At 41.5% G+C, this 18,517-nt stretch overlaps 1 protein-coding gene across 3 annotated transcripts in view; it reads left to right on the forward strand.

The window, feature by feature from the left end:
- RBMS3 (RNA binding motif single stranded interacting protein 3) overlaps positions 1-18,517 on the forward strand; it is a 714,416-nt gene that overhangs the window by 440,442 nt on the left and 255,457 nt on the right. For all 3 annotated transcript variants that reach the window (XM_059818611.1, XM_059818612.1, XM_059818613.1), the window contains one exon: positions 17,923-18,014. In XM_059818611.1, the coding sequence (XP_059674594.1) occupies positions 17,923-18,014 (92 nt within the window). The remainder of the gene's footprint in view (positions 1-17,922; positions 18,015-18,517) is intronic.

Genomic DNA, 18,517 nt, shown 5'->3' on the forward strand with positions numbered 1-18,517 from the left:
ATGAACGAGCTTTGAGAGAAGCTTTTGTCCATGTTGTGTTCTCATTAGCAGTGTTCTCATTAGTGGAGCCTTGTGATAAAAATGGGTGCATTGCCCTAGTTTTTATTTATTAGAACTAAAATCTAATGTGCAAGTATCCCTAATTTTTTTTTTCTTTCCTTATCCACCTATGCCGTGCCTTGCATGAGTGCCTCGCTGCCCTGTCCCTTCCTCTGTGTACAGTCCCAGCGTGAGAGTCTCGCCCTCCTTTCCCTTCCTTTCTTCTCCCTTTGGCACATGCCATGAGCTGGCTCTTGCCCCACACTATAAGCGTGATAAAGACTGAATAGTGATACTTGCAGAGGGAAATGTTCACCCTGTCCAGTTTTAGAAACAAACACAAAAGTCTTAGTTTAAAAGCTGGTTTCTGTAGACTCTCTGTGTAACCTGCAGAGAGAGGCTCATTCAGAAGGTGGTTCAGAAAATGGATCTAGCTTTGGCGCTCTGAAATGTCCTATACAGGAGCTGCTCTCCATTTCCACTGACACATGAGGAACTTGGGGTTCCTGCCCTCCTGAATTAGTCAACATTACCTGAAGCTGGGCAGAACTGAAGTTGGGAACCTGAGCTATCTTCGGCTGTGTCCTGGTGAACAAGTTTTCTCCTGTAGCAACCATACCTTGAGAAGCAAAATAACAATCTTCTGATACGTGTTCCTTGGATAAAAATCAGTTATTTTAAGTGTGTTCAAAAAACTTTCCAAGGCCCCAATTCCATCTCGAGTGTTTTCTAGCTGTGTTTGTGGGACAGAAGCAAGTGCCTGTGAAGCAAGTTACGGCAGGGAACCATTGCAGCAGGCAACCGAAGGCTGTGACACCAGCAGAATATTGGCTTTCTCACGCTGCCCTGGAAATGTGCTGCAACCCTAAACTGCAGCATCCATCAAGATAAGGTTTCTTTTTTGTTATTCTGTGCCCTTGGCCCTTCAGCTGGGACCAGGCTGTCCTTTGTGTTGGGGGTGTTGATAGCAAAGCCCCTCCTGAGGCAGCTAGACTGAATCTTACAAAGATGTTTGCAACGTTGGTTTGTTAAAAAGATAGCACTTCATAGGCTTGGTCTTGCTTGGGGTATGGGGCTGGACTCTTTCATGAAAGCAATTTTCCGTGTAAGTACCTAGTACTTTCTGTTTCCGATTTATCTAGAAATTGTGGCATTTTCTCTGTCTAAAAGTCTCATTAGTAGGAAGACTCTAGTGATATGTTAGCAAGACTACTCCCAATTTTGGATAAAATCAGCAAGTGCAGAAACATATCGGACAAGAAAAATAACGGGTGTAGTAGACCACCTTTTTTTTTCTAGCTGAAAAAAGCCTCAATTCCACGCAAAGATTTGGCTTAGTTTTCACTTTATTTCTTCCCTAATTGGTTCCTTTGTTGCACTATCATTTCAAAACAGACCTTTCTGCTTACTTTTCACCTTTTTTCAAAGCCCTTGTTTTCTGTACTGGACTCCTAAGACATCTGTTGCCTCTGTAGTTTTCCTGTTTCAACTTTAGAAGTTGGTGTATTTTCTTGAGAACTACTGTTTCCATCTTAATAGCTGAAATTAGCAGACGAGGGAAATGGGGGCTGGAGATGCTAGAAAAACAAGCTAGGAAAGAGGAGATGATGGAAGAAAACGACAGAAATACATAAAACGCAGTAAAGGAGAGATCTGTTTGAAACATAGCAGGAAGTATGGGAAAAACAGAAAGTGTGGAGAGAAAAAGCAAGCAAACAGAAAAAAAAAAAAATTGCATTGCCAGAGTGTGAGGTCTTCACTTTCTCCTTGCCTCTGTTGGTATGATTATGTATTTGTTGGAAGCATACAGGGTTTTATGGAAACATCTTCCCTGTTGTCATCCCTGGATTGAATGATTCCTTTGAAATGACTTACAGGAGTGGAAAAGTCATTAATCAAGCCATCTTCCTAGCCTGTGCATGAGTCTTTCTCTTTTTAAGTCACCTTAGAGGAGCAGGGAAAGGAGGAGCTGGAAAGTGAAGAATAGGAGTGATCATCTCAGGGCTGGAAAGAAAATGGACAAGACTGTTTGGAAGAAAGAAACAAAAAGAACAGCCTACTACAGAGCTTCCTAATACCAATATATCTCTAAAAAAGGGAGAATATGGTATGGTTGTGTGTGATTTGCTAGAGGAAGTGGAGGAAGGTCAATTAAAAAAAAAAAAAAAGCTAGCAACTTTTAAAATTCTTATTTTCTACTTTATTTTATATATGAGTAAAGTGAAAACTTAGATGAAATGCCCAATTTTATTTGTGCTTGTTTGGATGGTACGAGGGCCAGGAATTGTTTGTTTCAAGGGGGTCTGCTTCACCTCTTTGTTCCACTATGGGAACAAGTCTCTCATACTGTTTGTGTCTCAAGAGCCATGCCAGAAGTCTGCAGTTCTTGTCTTCCTGCTCAGAACCGTTTTGCTTGGCCATGAGCATCAAAGCTCTAGGGAGGCACTGTCTGTTAAGGCTAATTCTGTTTCAGCCTTATCCAATGCTTTTTGTCTTTTGTGTGGCTCTCTTGCACTGTGTAGTTTGGCTGTAGTTGTAATCCATGTGCCTCTGGCTTATGAAATGTTGTGCTAGTTCAGTTGCTTTCCGGTGACCAAGTTCCATATGCTCTTTCTCAGCAGTTCACAGAGTTTAAATGTATGCAGCCATCTGATCTGACCTCCTCCATAGAACCAGCTACAGAATTTTGTGCAGCCATCCTTGCGCAATCCCAGTAAATCCAGGTTGCATCCGAGCATGGCTGGTACTGACTGTGAAGCATGGAAGCTGGGAACAGTGGAGATCTCAAAGCAGGTTGCGCAGGAACTGGGGTTTTCATAAGCTCCTGAGCATCTAGGAACACACGGCGCAGTGCTGTACTGAGTAGATGTCTCTAAGCTAGCACTGAAATTGGTGGCATGGTGGTGCTCTGCTAGGTCTTTTTATACTTGATGAGAAACAGGCCTAAATGTCCTGGAAGGACCATGCTGTTAATACACTGCTCTGGGCCAGGTAGGTGTACTACCTTGTTCGGTGCTGGTGGGGAGGTCTCTAATGGATGCTGGTGTGACTGTGATTCACTGAGGCTGTGCCTGTTGCGTTTCAGGAGCAGAAAATCCCATTGACTTTCAGTGGCGCTTCTAGAAGTGTTACTGATTTACTGGAGTGTTTCTGATAATTCTCCTCTAATTGTCTTCTTTTGTGGTCCACACGGGTTGTTGCTGTTGCCACTGCTGCAGAATGGTGATTTGTATTATGGGAAGTCCTGGAGATCCTGAAGAAAACCAAAGTGCTGTGGTTCTGCACACTTTCTGCACATGTAGTAAAAACCAGGCCTTGCCCCCAGATCTTACGGCAACAGGCACTTTTTTGTGATGTTCTGCAGAGAAACAGCATATATCGGGGGAATGATTTTATTCAAATTCTTAAGAGGATACAGTGATGAAGAGCTTCGGTGCTACACGCAGTATCTGGGATGATATCCAAAAAGCCCAGATGTTTAGTCTTCAGTGGCTTCATTTTAAGCTGTTAAATGTGGAGTTTATTTTTTGGTTGGAAGCTGACTTTTTCTCAATTTTCCTAGTGTACACTGCAATGTTGACTTTCCTGAGGGAAGCTTGATTCTGTTGGTTAAGCTGTTAAACAAGTGCAATGCACTTGTGCCACATGTGTGCATTAGCATTGGAATCGCATGATTTGTTGGGCTTTTTTTTTTCAAAGGATTTTCATTATCTGGAACAACAATACCTTGATGCAATAAATGCAGATTTCCTCAGTGACAAAATGCCTGATAGGAAGGTGAAGTGGACATGCCAAGTTAGATGTAGTTGCAATGTAGACTAAGGGAGGGAAAGGCTGCCTAAAACTGTAGTCTGTCTCCCATCATGTCACATCATCATGTTTTGCATGAGGTCCTTCATCTGCCCCATCTGCTTGTTCCTAGATGAAAGCAAAGAAAGGCTCCTTCTTTTTCATGTGCAGTGTTTGTCCGAGCCATCCAGGGAGAAAAAAGAAAAAAAACAAATAAAATGAGAGAACGGGATGGTATGATTTCTAGAAGGTTTCCTCTTTCCAAAAGTCTTCTGTGTCTGTTGCTGGAACCTCATATTGTCCTCCAGTGCAGGAGAGAGCGCTAGGGAGGGTGAGGCTGTTGCGTCCCTTGACTAGATATGAGAGTGGCCATCCTCATTTCCTTCCAAGGCTCCAAGTCTGGCGTGTGAGGGAATCTGCACCTCTGGGGAATGATTACTTGAATTAAGACACCTGCCACCCTGAGTGGTAAGAACATGAGGACTGTTTTTTCCTTCCCAGCCAGATATAGTGAGCAGGTCCATGTCCCACTCACCCCCGCCCTTCAGCATTGAAAAATATACCTGCTCTCAGGGTCATATAACACAATTTAATCTGTATGTAATAGAAGTACCCAGTACAGAATCTTCTGATGGCATTATATACAGAAATACAGGGATATGCCATCTCCTGATTCATGCACCACCTGCCTGTGTCACCTGATGGAAGCTCTGGAAGAAAGAGTCTGAGGTCTGCCCCAGAAATACAAAATAGTGACTAGGAAGGTCTAATGGTAGAGTAGCAAGCTGCTGCCAAGGCTGCCTTCTCTGCGTAATGGAAATGAGATGGGTTGCCTTTTGCAGACACCCTTTTGATCACGGGCCCTGAGTTACTCTGTGTGTTTCCCTTGATTGTTTTCAGCCAACTGGTACCTTATCATCTTCCTCCCCACATGCCTCACTGTTTCCAGGGTCTAGTGGGGGTATTGGAAGTTGCTTTTTTTTGCGTTTGGTCACAAAAACGGCTTTGAGAGCAACAGGCCAGGGATTAAACAAGCAGCCTGCAAATTTTGTAGTACAATATTTATACCCTAAGAAAGCACAACCACGCGTGCGGGATATTCGTCTGGCTAATTCTTGCTGTTGACAGGAAGCAGACATTCAGTCTCAAAACATTTACACATCTCTGCATTGATAACACCAACGTGTATTTGGCGTCTGCGTAAGAGATGCGCCGCAGTCCCTTTGACTATTAGCTGTCGTGCCTGTGTAACGAACGTAGGCAAAGTGACTGACCAAGAACCTACACACACAAGTACGTGAGATTTAGCACTGTTTCTTGAAAGACTAAAAAATAATTTTAGATTGCTGGTTCTTTATTTCTTTGATACGGTGTGAGAGGATGCTGCTGGGCATTTAAAATGTCTTTTTTTCTTTATAGGCATTTTGGCTTCCTAGACAAAATATGTTTGCTGTGTTTGTGTGTCCTGGCAAAACTCCTCCCTGCTTTCTCTTTCATTTTGGTTTATTTGATGTACTAAGCTCAAAACCGCTCTCTGCAAACAAAACTCAGAGCCTACTACAGAGTTGGGCATCTCTCAGTCATTTTCTGTATAATTTCATAAAAATTCTGGGATTTTTAAAAATAAAATACCCCTTGTAAATAAGAGAATATTATTATATCTGAATTGTCCTCACTTTCATTTTTAAAGAGAATATTTTAGCACGTAAATTCCCCCTCCCTCCCATTTATCTTCTCTTATTAAGCATTGAAATGCATACATTTCTCTAAACTGGCTTCATGGGGTGAAAGTTGTTCTCCGTTGTATATTTGACCTTTCGTTGGCAATATATATCAATGGGTTTGCTCTGAAGTTAAACCCTTAATGTTTTCCAGAGACCCTAAACAAAATGTTTTTATGTTCAGAAGGTGCCTGAACATTTAGGAAGAGCTACTGAGGATAGTCACTACTGGCGTAGCTCCTAGCTGATGATGTTATGGTCTGGATGCAGGCTTGGACATGTCAGTCAGCATCGTTGGCAACACCCCACCTACCTCTCTCTTTCTAAGGCATATACCAGATTTCCTATCTCATCTTTAATGATATTGCTACCAAAATTGCCTTGATACCTGCTCATTACACTAAGTTGGGAAGCATTAGGCAATTACACAGAAAGGTAATTAGATGATCATGAAGACTGGATTGTGAGAAACGGTGAACAAATCCAACAGTAAAATCATCCACTTAGGACGTAATAGGAAAAACTCTGCATGGGAAGTTGGAAGCTTATCTATAGGGAATAAAGGAAAAGGATGACAGAATTATTAGATGATCTTGTAAGTGCCCAAGCCAAAAATGGGCACAGCTGTGAAGGCAACAAATACGGTACAAGGATGTATGAGGTGTGATCCTTCCAGTAGGTAAAGGGTAGAAATTATGTGAGTCATTGGTGTGACCCCATGTGGTCATCTGGCATAGGGTTATAGTCATCCACTTTCCAGAAAGACCCGGGATGCCTCTTCCAGTCCCATAGTTGTGCTTTCTCTCTACGAGCTGTGTGAAGGCTTGTGGACGTGAATTTCCGTGAGCAAGAAGTTTTCTACATGTTAGCATTTGTGCACAATGGACTGTCCTTCTGCTGGTTTGACCTTCCGATGCCTCACAGTCATCACCCAGGTGGCTTCAGTACAGCCTTCAGATAGCATCCTTCATCATACCTTTGTGGTGTGTGACTGCTGTGTACTGTACCAGCAGGTGATTTCAAATGCAAGCTGGCAGTCAAAATAACACTAAATAGCTACCTTAAATCACAGAAAGAAAGAAAGAAAGAAAGAAAGGTGTTTGCCCAAGATTAAAACATTATGTTAGTTACTTGATTCTTTTTCATATATTTGAGGCATGTGATTTGTAATGATAGGAAAACTTCTACTGGTTCAAATTCAGATTTGATTACAAACCAGCGTTTCAACCACTTTTATCGGCATCTTCCACTTACCTAGATTGTAGAACTAAGACAAATCTGAAAAATGTATTGGAGGTCTTGAAAAGAGATTTTCTGATGTGATTTCTTCTCCATTTTTTTTTTTTTCTTTCTCAGCCTGGGGTACCATAATAATAGCATTTTTGAACTTTAGGCTACAGATAGATGTGGTAGATACATGACAAGAGGCTCAGAAGGTGCAACTGGTACTTAACCACAAAAGGGTTATTGCAAAAGGAAAAGAACACTCTATAAACAGTGATGGGCAATGTAGCTATAACACTATAGGGATACTTAAATTGTGATTGTCTGAAATATTGTGTAAGAGCAAAATCATTGGGCACTGAATCTACACGGTATATTTAACATGGGGTTTGTTCTGATCTGTGTGTTGTGGCTTATCCTGCTCTGTGCTGCCCATCCCTGCTCTGCTTCCCCTCCATAGCACAGGTGTAATGCTGGTTGTGACCACCAACCATTTCTTGAAAGCATACTACCCACTTGCTCAAAAGGTCATTAGTGTTTTAGCATTATGGTGATGGTGGTATCAGGATCCTTTTCTTAGTATCACAATCATGAAGTATTCAGAAGGTATTGCTCATCTCTGCCTCAAGCTCCAAGACATGAGTGTTGATGGGTTGGAATAGGAGCTCTTTGCATGTTATCCAAAATGTTTATCATTGCAAAGTTTGACATGCCAGAATTGGCTAACTGGCATGAAAAAAACATTTCACTTCTTGGAAAAGTGCTATCACTGTGCTGCCTTTTAGAAACTATAGTTGTTTTCTGAATCACAAGTGGTTTACATAAAGAACATAAATTGCTGTGCTCTTTATCACTGCTTACTGTATGACAAATATACAGTCCAATTTTTCAAGTGTGGTGTATTGAAAATGAATGTGTATTTGAAATGAAAACCATTTCAGTACTTGAGCATCCTCCCTCTGGAACAGGCTGGATAATAACATGTTCATCACCTTGGGTTATTTTAATATTTCCTGAAGCCTGCACAAGATGCTTTCTATTTTCTTGTCAAAACATACTGAAATGAAAATTATTTTTAATAAAGTACAGTAATCACAGTGTGATCACCAAGTGCATCTTCTCTTGTCAGATTGTTTCTTCCTACTCGCAAGTATTTGCTGTTACTTAATGTTATGATTACTGAGCAATCTAGCATTGGGAGGAAGAGAATGGAATATTTCATTTCTGTCAAGGAGCACTGGGTGGTACAGAACATCCTCCTTTGCCTCCGAGAATAGTATCATTGTTTAAACCTAATGCTGGAAGAGTTGACTGCTGAAGGACTTCATTTTTTCCCCCCGTATTTCATTGCTGTCTTCCATAGGTACCGTACACTGAAAGCAGAGCTGCCATTGATACTCTGTTTTGTCCATGTCTGTCCATAAATGCCTGCTGGAGTGCTGTGCCAGATACCATGACTGAAAGGTGCTTAGCATGACAATATTAACATTCATTTCTAACTAGTCCACGGGAGCCCTGGAGTTAGTCTCAGCTTCTTGGGTTATATGGTCTTTTGGTGAACAGCTGGTGGATAACTTGCTTAGCTTCAGGTAAACTGAGGTCCAGTATTTAGAAGAGAAGATTGCTTGTCTACACAGGCTCTGGGAGCTTTCTGAGATAATGGCTGAATGATTTTTTTTTTTTCCTAAACTGTTTCTGTACACCAGGTTTTTTACTCAAGTCGCTCAGCTCTAAAATAAGTGATGGACAAATCTCAAGAGATTTGGTTTCATATCTTACCCAAACATTATCCAAGCTAAGTAAAGCTCTGGAGTCTGCATAACTGAACGTGAAACTTCAGAAGAACAGACTTTCTCATGAGAGTGTCAGTGTTTCCTGCTGGCTGGAAATACCAAGAAAATAGTCTTTCTTGTGGTATTTTGGAACTTCAGCATCTGGATGTCGCTATGGTTAGAGAGGAAAGTGAATATGAAAAATAATTCTTTAAAAATTGAACCCTTTTTCACTTTTGGGGTGTGAGGTTCCTTTCTAGTTTTTCAGTGAAGCTATTAATTAATATTGTAACTCTGTATCTGAAAGTAGGAGATCTTAATCTGAAGCTACGAGTTTTGGCTATTTTGTTCTGGGTATTGCAAAATATTATTACTTGTGAGTCACTGAGTATTTCTTCAGTCAAGGGAAGAAACTGCTATTGTATCCTTCCCTCCCTTTTATGTAAATACATAACTAGGCACTGCTCTTGGAGTATTCACGTTTTGGGAGAACATTCTGCTTTCTTCAGTCACTGCTTCAAGTGTGAAATTGAGCTCAGCTGTAGAGCCACAATGAATGTCTTATGCTAAACAAGTCGAGTAAAAATAATCTTAATGATTACGTTATATAGCTAATACACTGATAAGAAATGTTATGGTACTAAATAATTGTAATATTAAATCATACATTGGTTTATATGAAAATTGTAGACGTGAGCTATCCCTGTATTCAAAAATAGAGTTAATCTTAATTTTGGATTTTCACAGTGAATCAATGGGACTTGCAGGGAGAGTAACTTCAGAAGTTAAAGATGGAAAAGTGTGTTTATCTCTTGTCCTTCTGCCACTGCAAGATTTACAATATGTTCTCTTCTTTATTCAGTCCATATTTAGTAACTCGAGCAATGAGTTTTCCATCATTGGCTTTGTATGATTATTCCAAGTTTGTGCTGTTAGCAGAATACCAGGAAATATTTCTCAACTTCCCTCTCGGTTTATTTTCACCAACGTTTTCATTCTTTGACAGGTCCTCACGAAGTCTTACGTCTGACTGTTTATGCTGGTCATGTGCTGCAATTTGGTTGCCCATAGGTACTCAGTCACATGTAGGTTCACTTTTGAGGCCCCAAACACTTGGCTTATTGTTAGGGATAATCAAATAGAGTTCTGCTGTTTGCAAAATCAGGATTTTTATGGCTCTATTTGTGCTCTTTCCAGAATTTTCTCTAGTTTGCCAGTCTTTGTGGCTCTGAATTGCCAGGAGTGCAGTGTAAATGTTGAGAGAGGGTAGTCAAGTGCAATATCATTTTCTTGATAGGTATATTTGCTAAATTTGTACTGCTCACCCCTCTCCCCCTTGCCGTTGTTATTGCAACCATATTTCACAGAGAGCTTTTGTCAGTTTTGAGGTCTGCTTCTGTTCTTTCAGAAAGTATGTTTTTGGAAGGATTACCTTCCAGAAAAATACACATACATATGCATATACATAGAGTTATTTATTTATTGTATAAATACTTCTTTCCCACATACCAACATTTTATAGGTTTCTCTGTACTGTTACCTTTGGAGTATTGGAGATTGCAAAAATGTTTCAATTTAGTAACATTTTTAAATATAAGAAAAGATCATCACGAATTCCATACTTCGGTTTTGCATGTGAATATTATCATTAATTAGTTGTGCCATTAATAACAACCTCCATTCATATACACTGTGTTTAAATTGGAGTAATCGAATGATCAAATTAAGAATGTGTTCGCAAACAGATGTCTAAAAATTGTTTGTTAGTTACCTACAGTGCTGTTTTTCTGCAGTTCTGTTGTTATAAAGGGGATTCAAATAATGCAAGAGGCAAAAGAAATCACTGCAGGAACATAATCAAAGTGACAGTTTTGTGCCATATTTCCATATCAAGCTAAGCAAACAAAAAAATTCAGCTGTATATGCATACTTAACAATGTAGGTGTGTCTCTGGGGAGTAATCTGAAATGAAGGGACTATCTTTTCTTTCTTGCATATAACACTCTTCATTTCCAATTATTTTTCTAACTGTGTATTAGCTGTTTTAATTAAAAGGTGACGATTCACCACTTTCTAGCCACCAAGAACATTTTTATAAAGTAGAGGTTTAAAAATAGTAATAATGTAGAATATTTTACTATTACTCTGAGCATTTGGAGCTGAAGGAATATTTTAGCACCATTTGAATGATGAAAGAAAAAGCTGTTTTCAGTTATTTTGTGTTCAAGGGTGATTTAACCTCTTTGCTTGCTAACTCTCATTTTCCAAGGCTTATAAGACTTTAATTTGATTCTTTATCTAAGCATAAAACAATGGCTGAAAATTGCATAGTAAATTACTGGATAATCACTTTTTTGTGGACTACCTGATTGTCAGAATGAATACTGCCTTTTAAGAGACAATCTAAAGTGGGCAAAAGTGAACTTCACAACTAAAATTGACTTAGGTTCTCGTGAAATCCAAGTGGTTTCATCTAAGCGTGAAGGAGAAATGCACACTGATTATTATGTATTTCCTTAATTGTGTACATATATTGGTGTTTGTGTAAAAACTTTGTGCTGTTGTCTTCAAAAGTATACATCTGTGTATACAGATATGTATGGCAGTGACATCATAAAGTTAAAAAAAAATTTGTGATAAATGTATTCTATTTCATGGTTTCCCAAGTCAATAAGTAGTTTTGACTGCTCCTTCTTCCCTAGGCTGGTATTCCTCTCCTTCATCACAGCCCCTTTTGGGAGTGATTTCAAATTTCCAAACTCGGAGCAAACTTAACAAAAACACTAACGAAAAAAAGCAAGCACTGCCTTAAAATGACCGTATCCTCCTTTTTGTCCAAACAGCCTACACCTTTTGAAGACCCAGCATGAATGCTATGCTCAGTCTTGTCTGTTCTGGATTTCAGATCTGATACATTGAGTTCTAGATGGTGAGAAACAAGGACTGGGCACTTCCTTACATTAGAAAGACCTTGTATCCCAGTAGGAAGCAGAGCTACAAGTGGTCTGGTATATCAGACCTAGAAAAACAGTTTTAGGTATAACAGAATTGTTGTAATTACACATAAGCAAATTGAGGTTTATCTTTAAAAATTACATACTCCACAATTACGCAACTTTATGCAAAATTTACACAAATTTTATGTTGCCAAAAAAAATCTACGTGCCAAAGTCAAACACTCCAAGGTAGGAGAATGGCAGAGCTGTAGACCCTCCTTTGCTGTAGCTTCCCTCAAACTCCCGTGTCAGCCACTGAGTACAGAGGGACCTGCAGGAGTGAAGGCTGCGTGGGACAGCCATCAGTCAGCATTTCCCATCTGTCAGGCTGGATGTGTTCTCCTGTCAATGCAAAGATGTTACCTTACAGAAACAAAGCATTAAAACTTTTGATGAAGTGAGTTTGTTGACATCAGTGGAACCAGAAGAGCTCCCCAGTATGTATGAGCTCCCCACCAGTTTATTTAGGTACTTTTTGATTTTATTTTTTTTAAATAACAAGACCAGTTACCTGGGCACATTAGTTGAATTAACGCACAGACTTCATGCCAGTCTCCTGGCTGCGTGCGCCAGCTGTGCTGTTTCCTGTCTCTGCGTCTGCGTGTATGTGTGTGGGGTTTGCAAAATGCAGAGTACAAGTTGACTTGAAGTCAAGTGATTTAAAACAGCACCTGGTCGGATGTGATGTTTGGCCTTGTGGCAGGGTGAAGCTGAGAGTTCACCAGCCCCAGCTTATCCTCCCTCGTTCATCAAGGCTTCTCCTTTCTCAGCACCCCTGCCAGAGTTTGCTGCCTTGCAGAGCTCCAGCTCAGCAGTATGCCAAGGCGCTCTGCTCCCTGCTTCTGGGAAAGAACGCTTCTGTTTGTTTTTTCTTTTCTTTTATTTTCACCTGGGTCATCAGGACAGAGCTGGGATGGGTGCAGAGCAGTGGCAGGCTGTGTGGTGGCCCTTTCACACCCCTTGGTGGTCACGAGGCTGGGGGCAGTGCCAGCAGGAAGGAGGGAGCCGCTGCAAGGACCTGGGGGTGCGTGGTCAGGGCAGGACGGTGGGCAGAGCCTGGTCGGCAAGCGTGTGGATTAGTTCAGCAGCCGTGACAGCTCCCTTTCCCATGGCGTCAGCAATGGCTTCTGCCAACAGAGAAAGTCTTCCATGCAAAAAAGTGCCGTGGTGTGCTAACTGGAAGTACTAATCGGGGGACCAAACTTCCAAGATACCCTGAAACCTGTTTCCATTCACTTGCAGTAACTAATGCTGCTTTCAGCAGTGGCAGAGCAGCTGCCTCAACTCTCCAAAAAGGCAGCCAGGCCCTTGGTCCCATCACTACGTCAGTCAAGCTCGACTGTGAAGCCCATGTGCGCCAGTGGGAGCTTGCCTTTGCCGTGTGCCACTGCACCGGCACTTGGCGATAATTGTGGGAACCGCAAGTGGCAGGCAGACCCTTAAATTATTTGGCATTACCCTTAAGTACCCGATCAGTCAGGGCAATTCAGAGCTTGATGTCTAAGAGCTCTACACACCTGCAATTACTTAAATCCACAAAATTGCACCCATAGGTATTTGCAGGCACAAAAATGCTGGCATAAAATTAGAGGCCATTTCCTAAAACCTGTGCCTAAATTTTGATGATATACTATATGAGGGGTTGTTATTTTGAAATGGATTTGCGGAAAGCAATTGAAAATCTCCAGGCATCCCATCTGTGTTTAAAGTAACAACAATAACAAAAGTTTAAATTAGCATAGGAGATTTAAGACATTTCAGGAAAACATTGATTAAATCTGCCAATGAAATGAATGTGTTTGGCGAGTGACCTAATTAGTGTATACTTGGTTCTTTTTCACTGCACTGCTTACCACTAATTGCTGTTCTGCTGGTCTTCTCCTGACAAGTAAGAAAAAACAAGGATGAGGGATTTGTTGAGGAAATAGTGACATTCAGTTTTAATTCATTTGAACCTGCTGCCAAGCTTAATTATGGAACTGAGAAACTGAGACCAGGAGGCCCCCAGCCGTTTAGGTTATAGGAGATGGAGATGTTTAGTGTCTGCCAGTGTATTTGGGTAGCACTTATGGCAGCTAGCTATAAACTTGCGCTTGCTGATGCTTAGCTGTTTTCTTTCCCCCCCAGATACAAACCCACTGGTTTTATTCCTTAAATTCAATTATTTCGCTCTAATGGCATCAGGCCAAAACAAAATTACAGGCATTTTATTTCTTAGAGGAAAGGTTTAACAATTAATCTAGATAGTCTTGTCTTGGGGTTTTGTGTGTGTGTTTCTATGTACGAACTAGCAATATGTCATTCTGCAAAAAAACCTTGGGCTCCTGGAATGCTTCTTGTAGCACTGGAGTGCCGAAGTCACCCTCAGTGTAAGTACGCTTGAGCTGAGGGGCTCACATTAGTGATAAATTCAGTTCCCGTCTCTTGAAGCAGCAGGGGATAACGCAGCTTTCCCTATTTGTTTTTGGAGCTCTTAAAGGAAAAGGGCAGGATGCTTCATGAAAAAAGGGGAAATAGTTTTGGCTTTGGTTTCCTGTGGTGGTGATGGATTCCTGTGAGCAGAGTCTGAAGGTCCCAGTTAAGAATCCAGTTGCATTTTTCATGATGTTCTGCACAAAAACTGGGGGGAAAAAAGGTATAATCCATTGACCAGAACGTTTATGAGGCAGTGCACACACAAAAAAAAGAAGGAAAAACCCAAAAAGCTGTGGAATTTGAGGCTAGCAGAGGGTGGGGCTGGTGGGGCTTGCACTCATGTTTAAAAGAGGAAAAAGAAATGTAGACATTTTCTTAGAGCGGCAGCATCTGATTGGCAGACCCTGGTCTGAATCCCTCCCAGGGGATGCTTCCAGCCAGCCTGCTGCCTTTTCCCAGAAGCAGCCAGGGAATAGTTACCTGACCAGCGATGGGTGGCTGAGCAGCCTAGCTCTGCCGGCGGGGTGGAGGGGAGCACGGCCTGAGCCCGCTCCAGCCACAGCCTGGGCAGGAGAGCAGGACTCTTGGCACAGGGAGTTTGGGGATTCATTTATGCTATGCGGAGAGCTGGAGGGGATGTTCCAAGACCCAGCTTTAGCTTCTGTGGCAGCTAAACTTGGTCTGCCCTGAAAAGTATATAAATCAAAACAACCCCCCCACCAAACAGAAAACCCAAACAAAAAAGCCAGTGCTACTTTGTTAGTGCCCGAGACCCAAAAAATGAAGTGAGATTATAAACAAATGAAGTATGTCAGTGTAGGTCACCAACATAGGCTATAAACATCTACATGGAAGAACATAAACTGTACAAAAAGGCAGTGTGCCTGGTTTTCTGTTATATAGCATTGCAGGGTTCTTGTAAGGATACTTGAATGCTGAAACAGCCTGGGAACTTGGCTTCCCTTGCGGCAGATTGATGTTCCTTGGACGGGTTTTCAGCCATGGAGTGATTTTGTCCTGATGTTCTGTGTGTGGTGGAGAGATGTGTCGGGAGGGGGGAGAGCCAGAAAAAGATACTTGGAATGAAAATGAACTTGAGGGAAGGAAAAAGAGCAGCTTTGCAATGAGGCTGGGAGTAGTAATACTAGAATGCATAACGGCCAGCTAAAGATGCAAGGTTTTTTTGTCTCAAGACTCTCACTGGATCTCTGATACGGTTATATAGCCCCTTGTGCCCATTGAATAAATGTTTAGAAGATATTAATGGTTTTAGATATTATGGACTGATGTTAATCTTCAGTATTTCACTGTTAGGTATACCTGATCTCTGTAATACAACACTGGAGTATTCTTACATCCCAGTTTATATTTGCAAGCAATACTAACTTAGATGTGAATACTTACCATGCTGTCTAGAAAGTCATATTAAAAATCATTTGCTTTCTATTACTGCATACATGAATCCTGCACTGTACACTAATGATGAATATAAAAATCTAACTCTATTATCTGCTTTTAATACCAATATTAAAACTTATTTTTGCACTTTCACCTCCTAGTTTTTGGGCATGAACATGGTGAGAAATAAAAACAAATTTAGTCTCCTGAGAAGAGCACCTTGCTATCCTAAAAAATAATTTGCTCTGTGTTTGATCCAAGCCATCCCATGACTTCCCCAGGTATTTCAGGTTTCCCACTTGGCAGCTCTGGCTTGTTGTCAGGATCTCTCATCTAGCAAGATGGAAACTGCACCTAATTGTATCTCCTCCTTCCTCCCAGAAGCTGCTCTCCCAAAGGGTAAAGGCATTGGAGAAATTCAGGGAGGACTCTTGCTCTCTTGTAGCGTGTTCTTTGGTTCAAAGCAGCATCAGCTTCACTGCTGCTCTGCAGTGAAGAGAGAGCTTGGATAACACTGCAAAGCAAAATGCAGTGTAGAAAAAGCTGATTTAAACATGGCATGCTTGGTAGCAGTAAGAAGGGAAAATCAAATGGGGGAATCTGAGCAGGTAAAACACCCCCCAACTTCCCAAGTTGACCAAACTCCAGTGCACTTCTCCATGGTGGTGTTTACGAGATCTGCTGTCCCAGCGTACAGTTGTTTTAGGATTTTCCTGAATTTGTACTAATGCCCTACCAAAAAATTCACCCAAAACCAAAAAAACCCCAGAAAACTGAGGGAAGAAAAGAACAGAAAGGTTCTGATCTTGACTTTGTCATCAAAAGAGTGCTTTTCATACTCTTTAAGTAACTCAGCAGTTTCTTTAACAATTTTGGCTGTTTCATTTTCTTACTTCTTTTTAATTTTCTTAAAACTTTGCGAATGTTATTTAAGCCAAGAAAAACAAAAAAGTCCGTGTGCACAAAATTCATTCATCATTGGACTAACCCCTGCATCGAGTAATGCATACATACCAAAATAATAATAAAGAGATGTTTATAACTTGGGGGGCAAGGTGGTCACAAGCATGCACTCTTACACCTAGATTTGGTGCAGAGAAGGCGGCAATAAGGCTTCCCAGGAGCAGGAAGAAAGGCTGGCAAAAGAAATAAAAATGGATAACGCAGGAAAGCATATCTGTGGTTGCCTCCGGTATGATGTGTATTGACCTAGTAAATGGAGATGTCTGCAAAGGAGCTGCTGTGCTATAAATATGCTTGTGCTAATATTATTAAAGCTTTCAGGCAGTTCAGTTTCGTCCCTATGGCTTCCCAAGGAGATGCCAAAGAGGTGGCCCCTGGCCACAGCTTGTCTGAACAGCACGTGCCTACCTGTGCTGTAATTGCTTAATAAGATGTAGGCTGGGGTTTTCCCTGGATGGACTGTGAAATATATGCAGCTGCCTAAATAGGTGCTTGGCGAGATTTTTAAATCTTCCTAACTGTTGAAATCTTTATGAGCAAGACATTTGAATGCTGTTGAAGATCAGAGATAGCTCAGTGCTTAGAAGCTGTGAAAAGTCCATTCCTTGTCCTCTTTGCCCTCCTTTGTATCTTTAGGAAACTAAAAATACTGCCAGAGTTGTTGATACCCAGTAGGGGCTCAACAGCACTGGTCTTGCTTGAACATACCAGTCTTGCTGGTTACAGGAAGAAAAAATGGAGAGGGAAGGAGAGAAGATAGGAAGTGACTGGCTGATTAATAAACTGAACTAATGCAAATACTGGGAGTAGGAAAGCCACTTAAAAGCAGATGATTATCCCTTGCCAATCCCTAAGATCTAACCTCACTAAGCTGCTGTTCAGATGATACCCTGAAGCAGTTCCTGGTAGGGACCTGGCCCTTGTTCCATGAGAGAGGGCGGCGAGATAAAAGGGATGTGGTTTAACCAGGCTGCAACATTATTATCTTACCATCTTCTAGAGCTATCTGGCAGTCACTTGTAGAGCACAGGTTGTGATTTCTCCCTTAATTGCTCCCACCTGCTGGAAGACTGCATTCTGCCGCTACACAGATGGCCCCAGCCGGTCGCAGAGACCTGCTACCCTCCTCTTCTGAAGCTTAATCTTCATATGGGTCCAAGGGACAGGGAAAGGGTGTTGTTTTCTCATGAAACCAGCCATTGCAAGCTGTAGCTTTGTATCCCAGGGAGGGTCATACAGTTGCCTGCTCGTATGGAGGAGATGGGGCAGGACTCCAGAGCACCAGAACCCCTTGAGCATGTGCCCTCCTGCTGCCAGGGACCTTTTATCTGTTAGGACAGGCAAAAAGCTGCTTTCTCTCCCCCTCTGCTACATACCTTCCTGCACTTTGAAGCTTCAGGTAATTGCATTTCCTTAAACCCCACTAGGTTCAGGAGGAAGGGTTTGAGAAATAGAGGTGTGATGGCTGGTGGTGGTGGCAGTGCTAGTGGAAGACTATGAGACAACGTGAGAGAAGGGAAAGGGTTTTCTTCTTTATAAAATCTTTATCTATGCACATACACAGGGATAATAATGAAAATGTCTATTTATCTGTTTATTTTTCAGGTTACGGTTTTGTAGATTTTGACAGTCCGGCAGCAGCACAGAAAGCAGTAGCATCTCTCAAAGCAAATGGCGTGCAGGCACAGATGGCAAAGGTAAGAGCAACCATGTTATTACAGAATTATCTGAGCAGTTGGGTTAAATTTCCAAGAGTTTGTTTTGCTTTTGTTTTTCTTAAGGTTTTGGATCGCTTATTCCAATGGTTTTTTTGTCCTTTGGCTCCAGTGCCTTATTCATCCTATGGTTTGTCTGTGTTCTTGCGAGCTGTGTCTCATGCGGTGGGTTCTGCCCTGATACTCTCTGCCCCTCTTTCTGGAGAAAGTCATAAGATGGAGAGTGCTGGAGTGGCAGAGCGGTTGGAAATGCCTTTGTGCTGACTGCACTGTGAAAGAGTTGCATTTTCTTTGCCTCGAAGTTGTCTTCATTTGGTTCCTTTGCCTTCTTTTCTGATGTGCCTGGTGGGCTTCTCTGAAGGAGTGATTGACTGAACATAAGGAAAGTTTGTTTGATCTGTCTCGGTTTGGCTTATCCTGTCTTATTTTGAGGACATAAATGGAAGTGTAGCATGTTGCTGAAAGAATAGTTGCTGGAGGTTGTC

Source organism: Gavia stellata, chromosome 6, assembly GCF_030936135.1.
Source record: "Gavia stellata isolate bGavSte3 chromosome 6, bGavSte3.hap2, whole genome shotgun sequence".
NCBI lineage: Eukaryota > Metazoa > Chordata > Aves > Gaviiformes > Gaviidae > Gavia > Gavia stellata.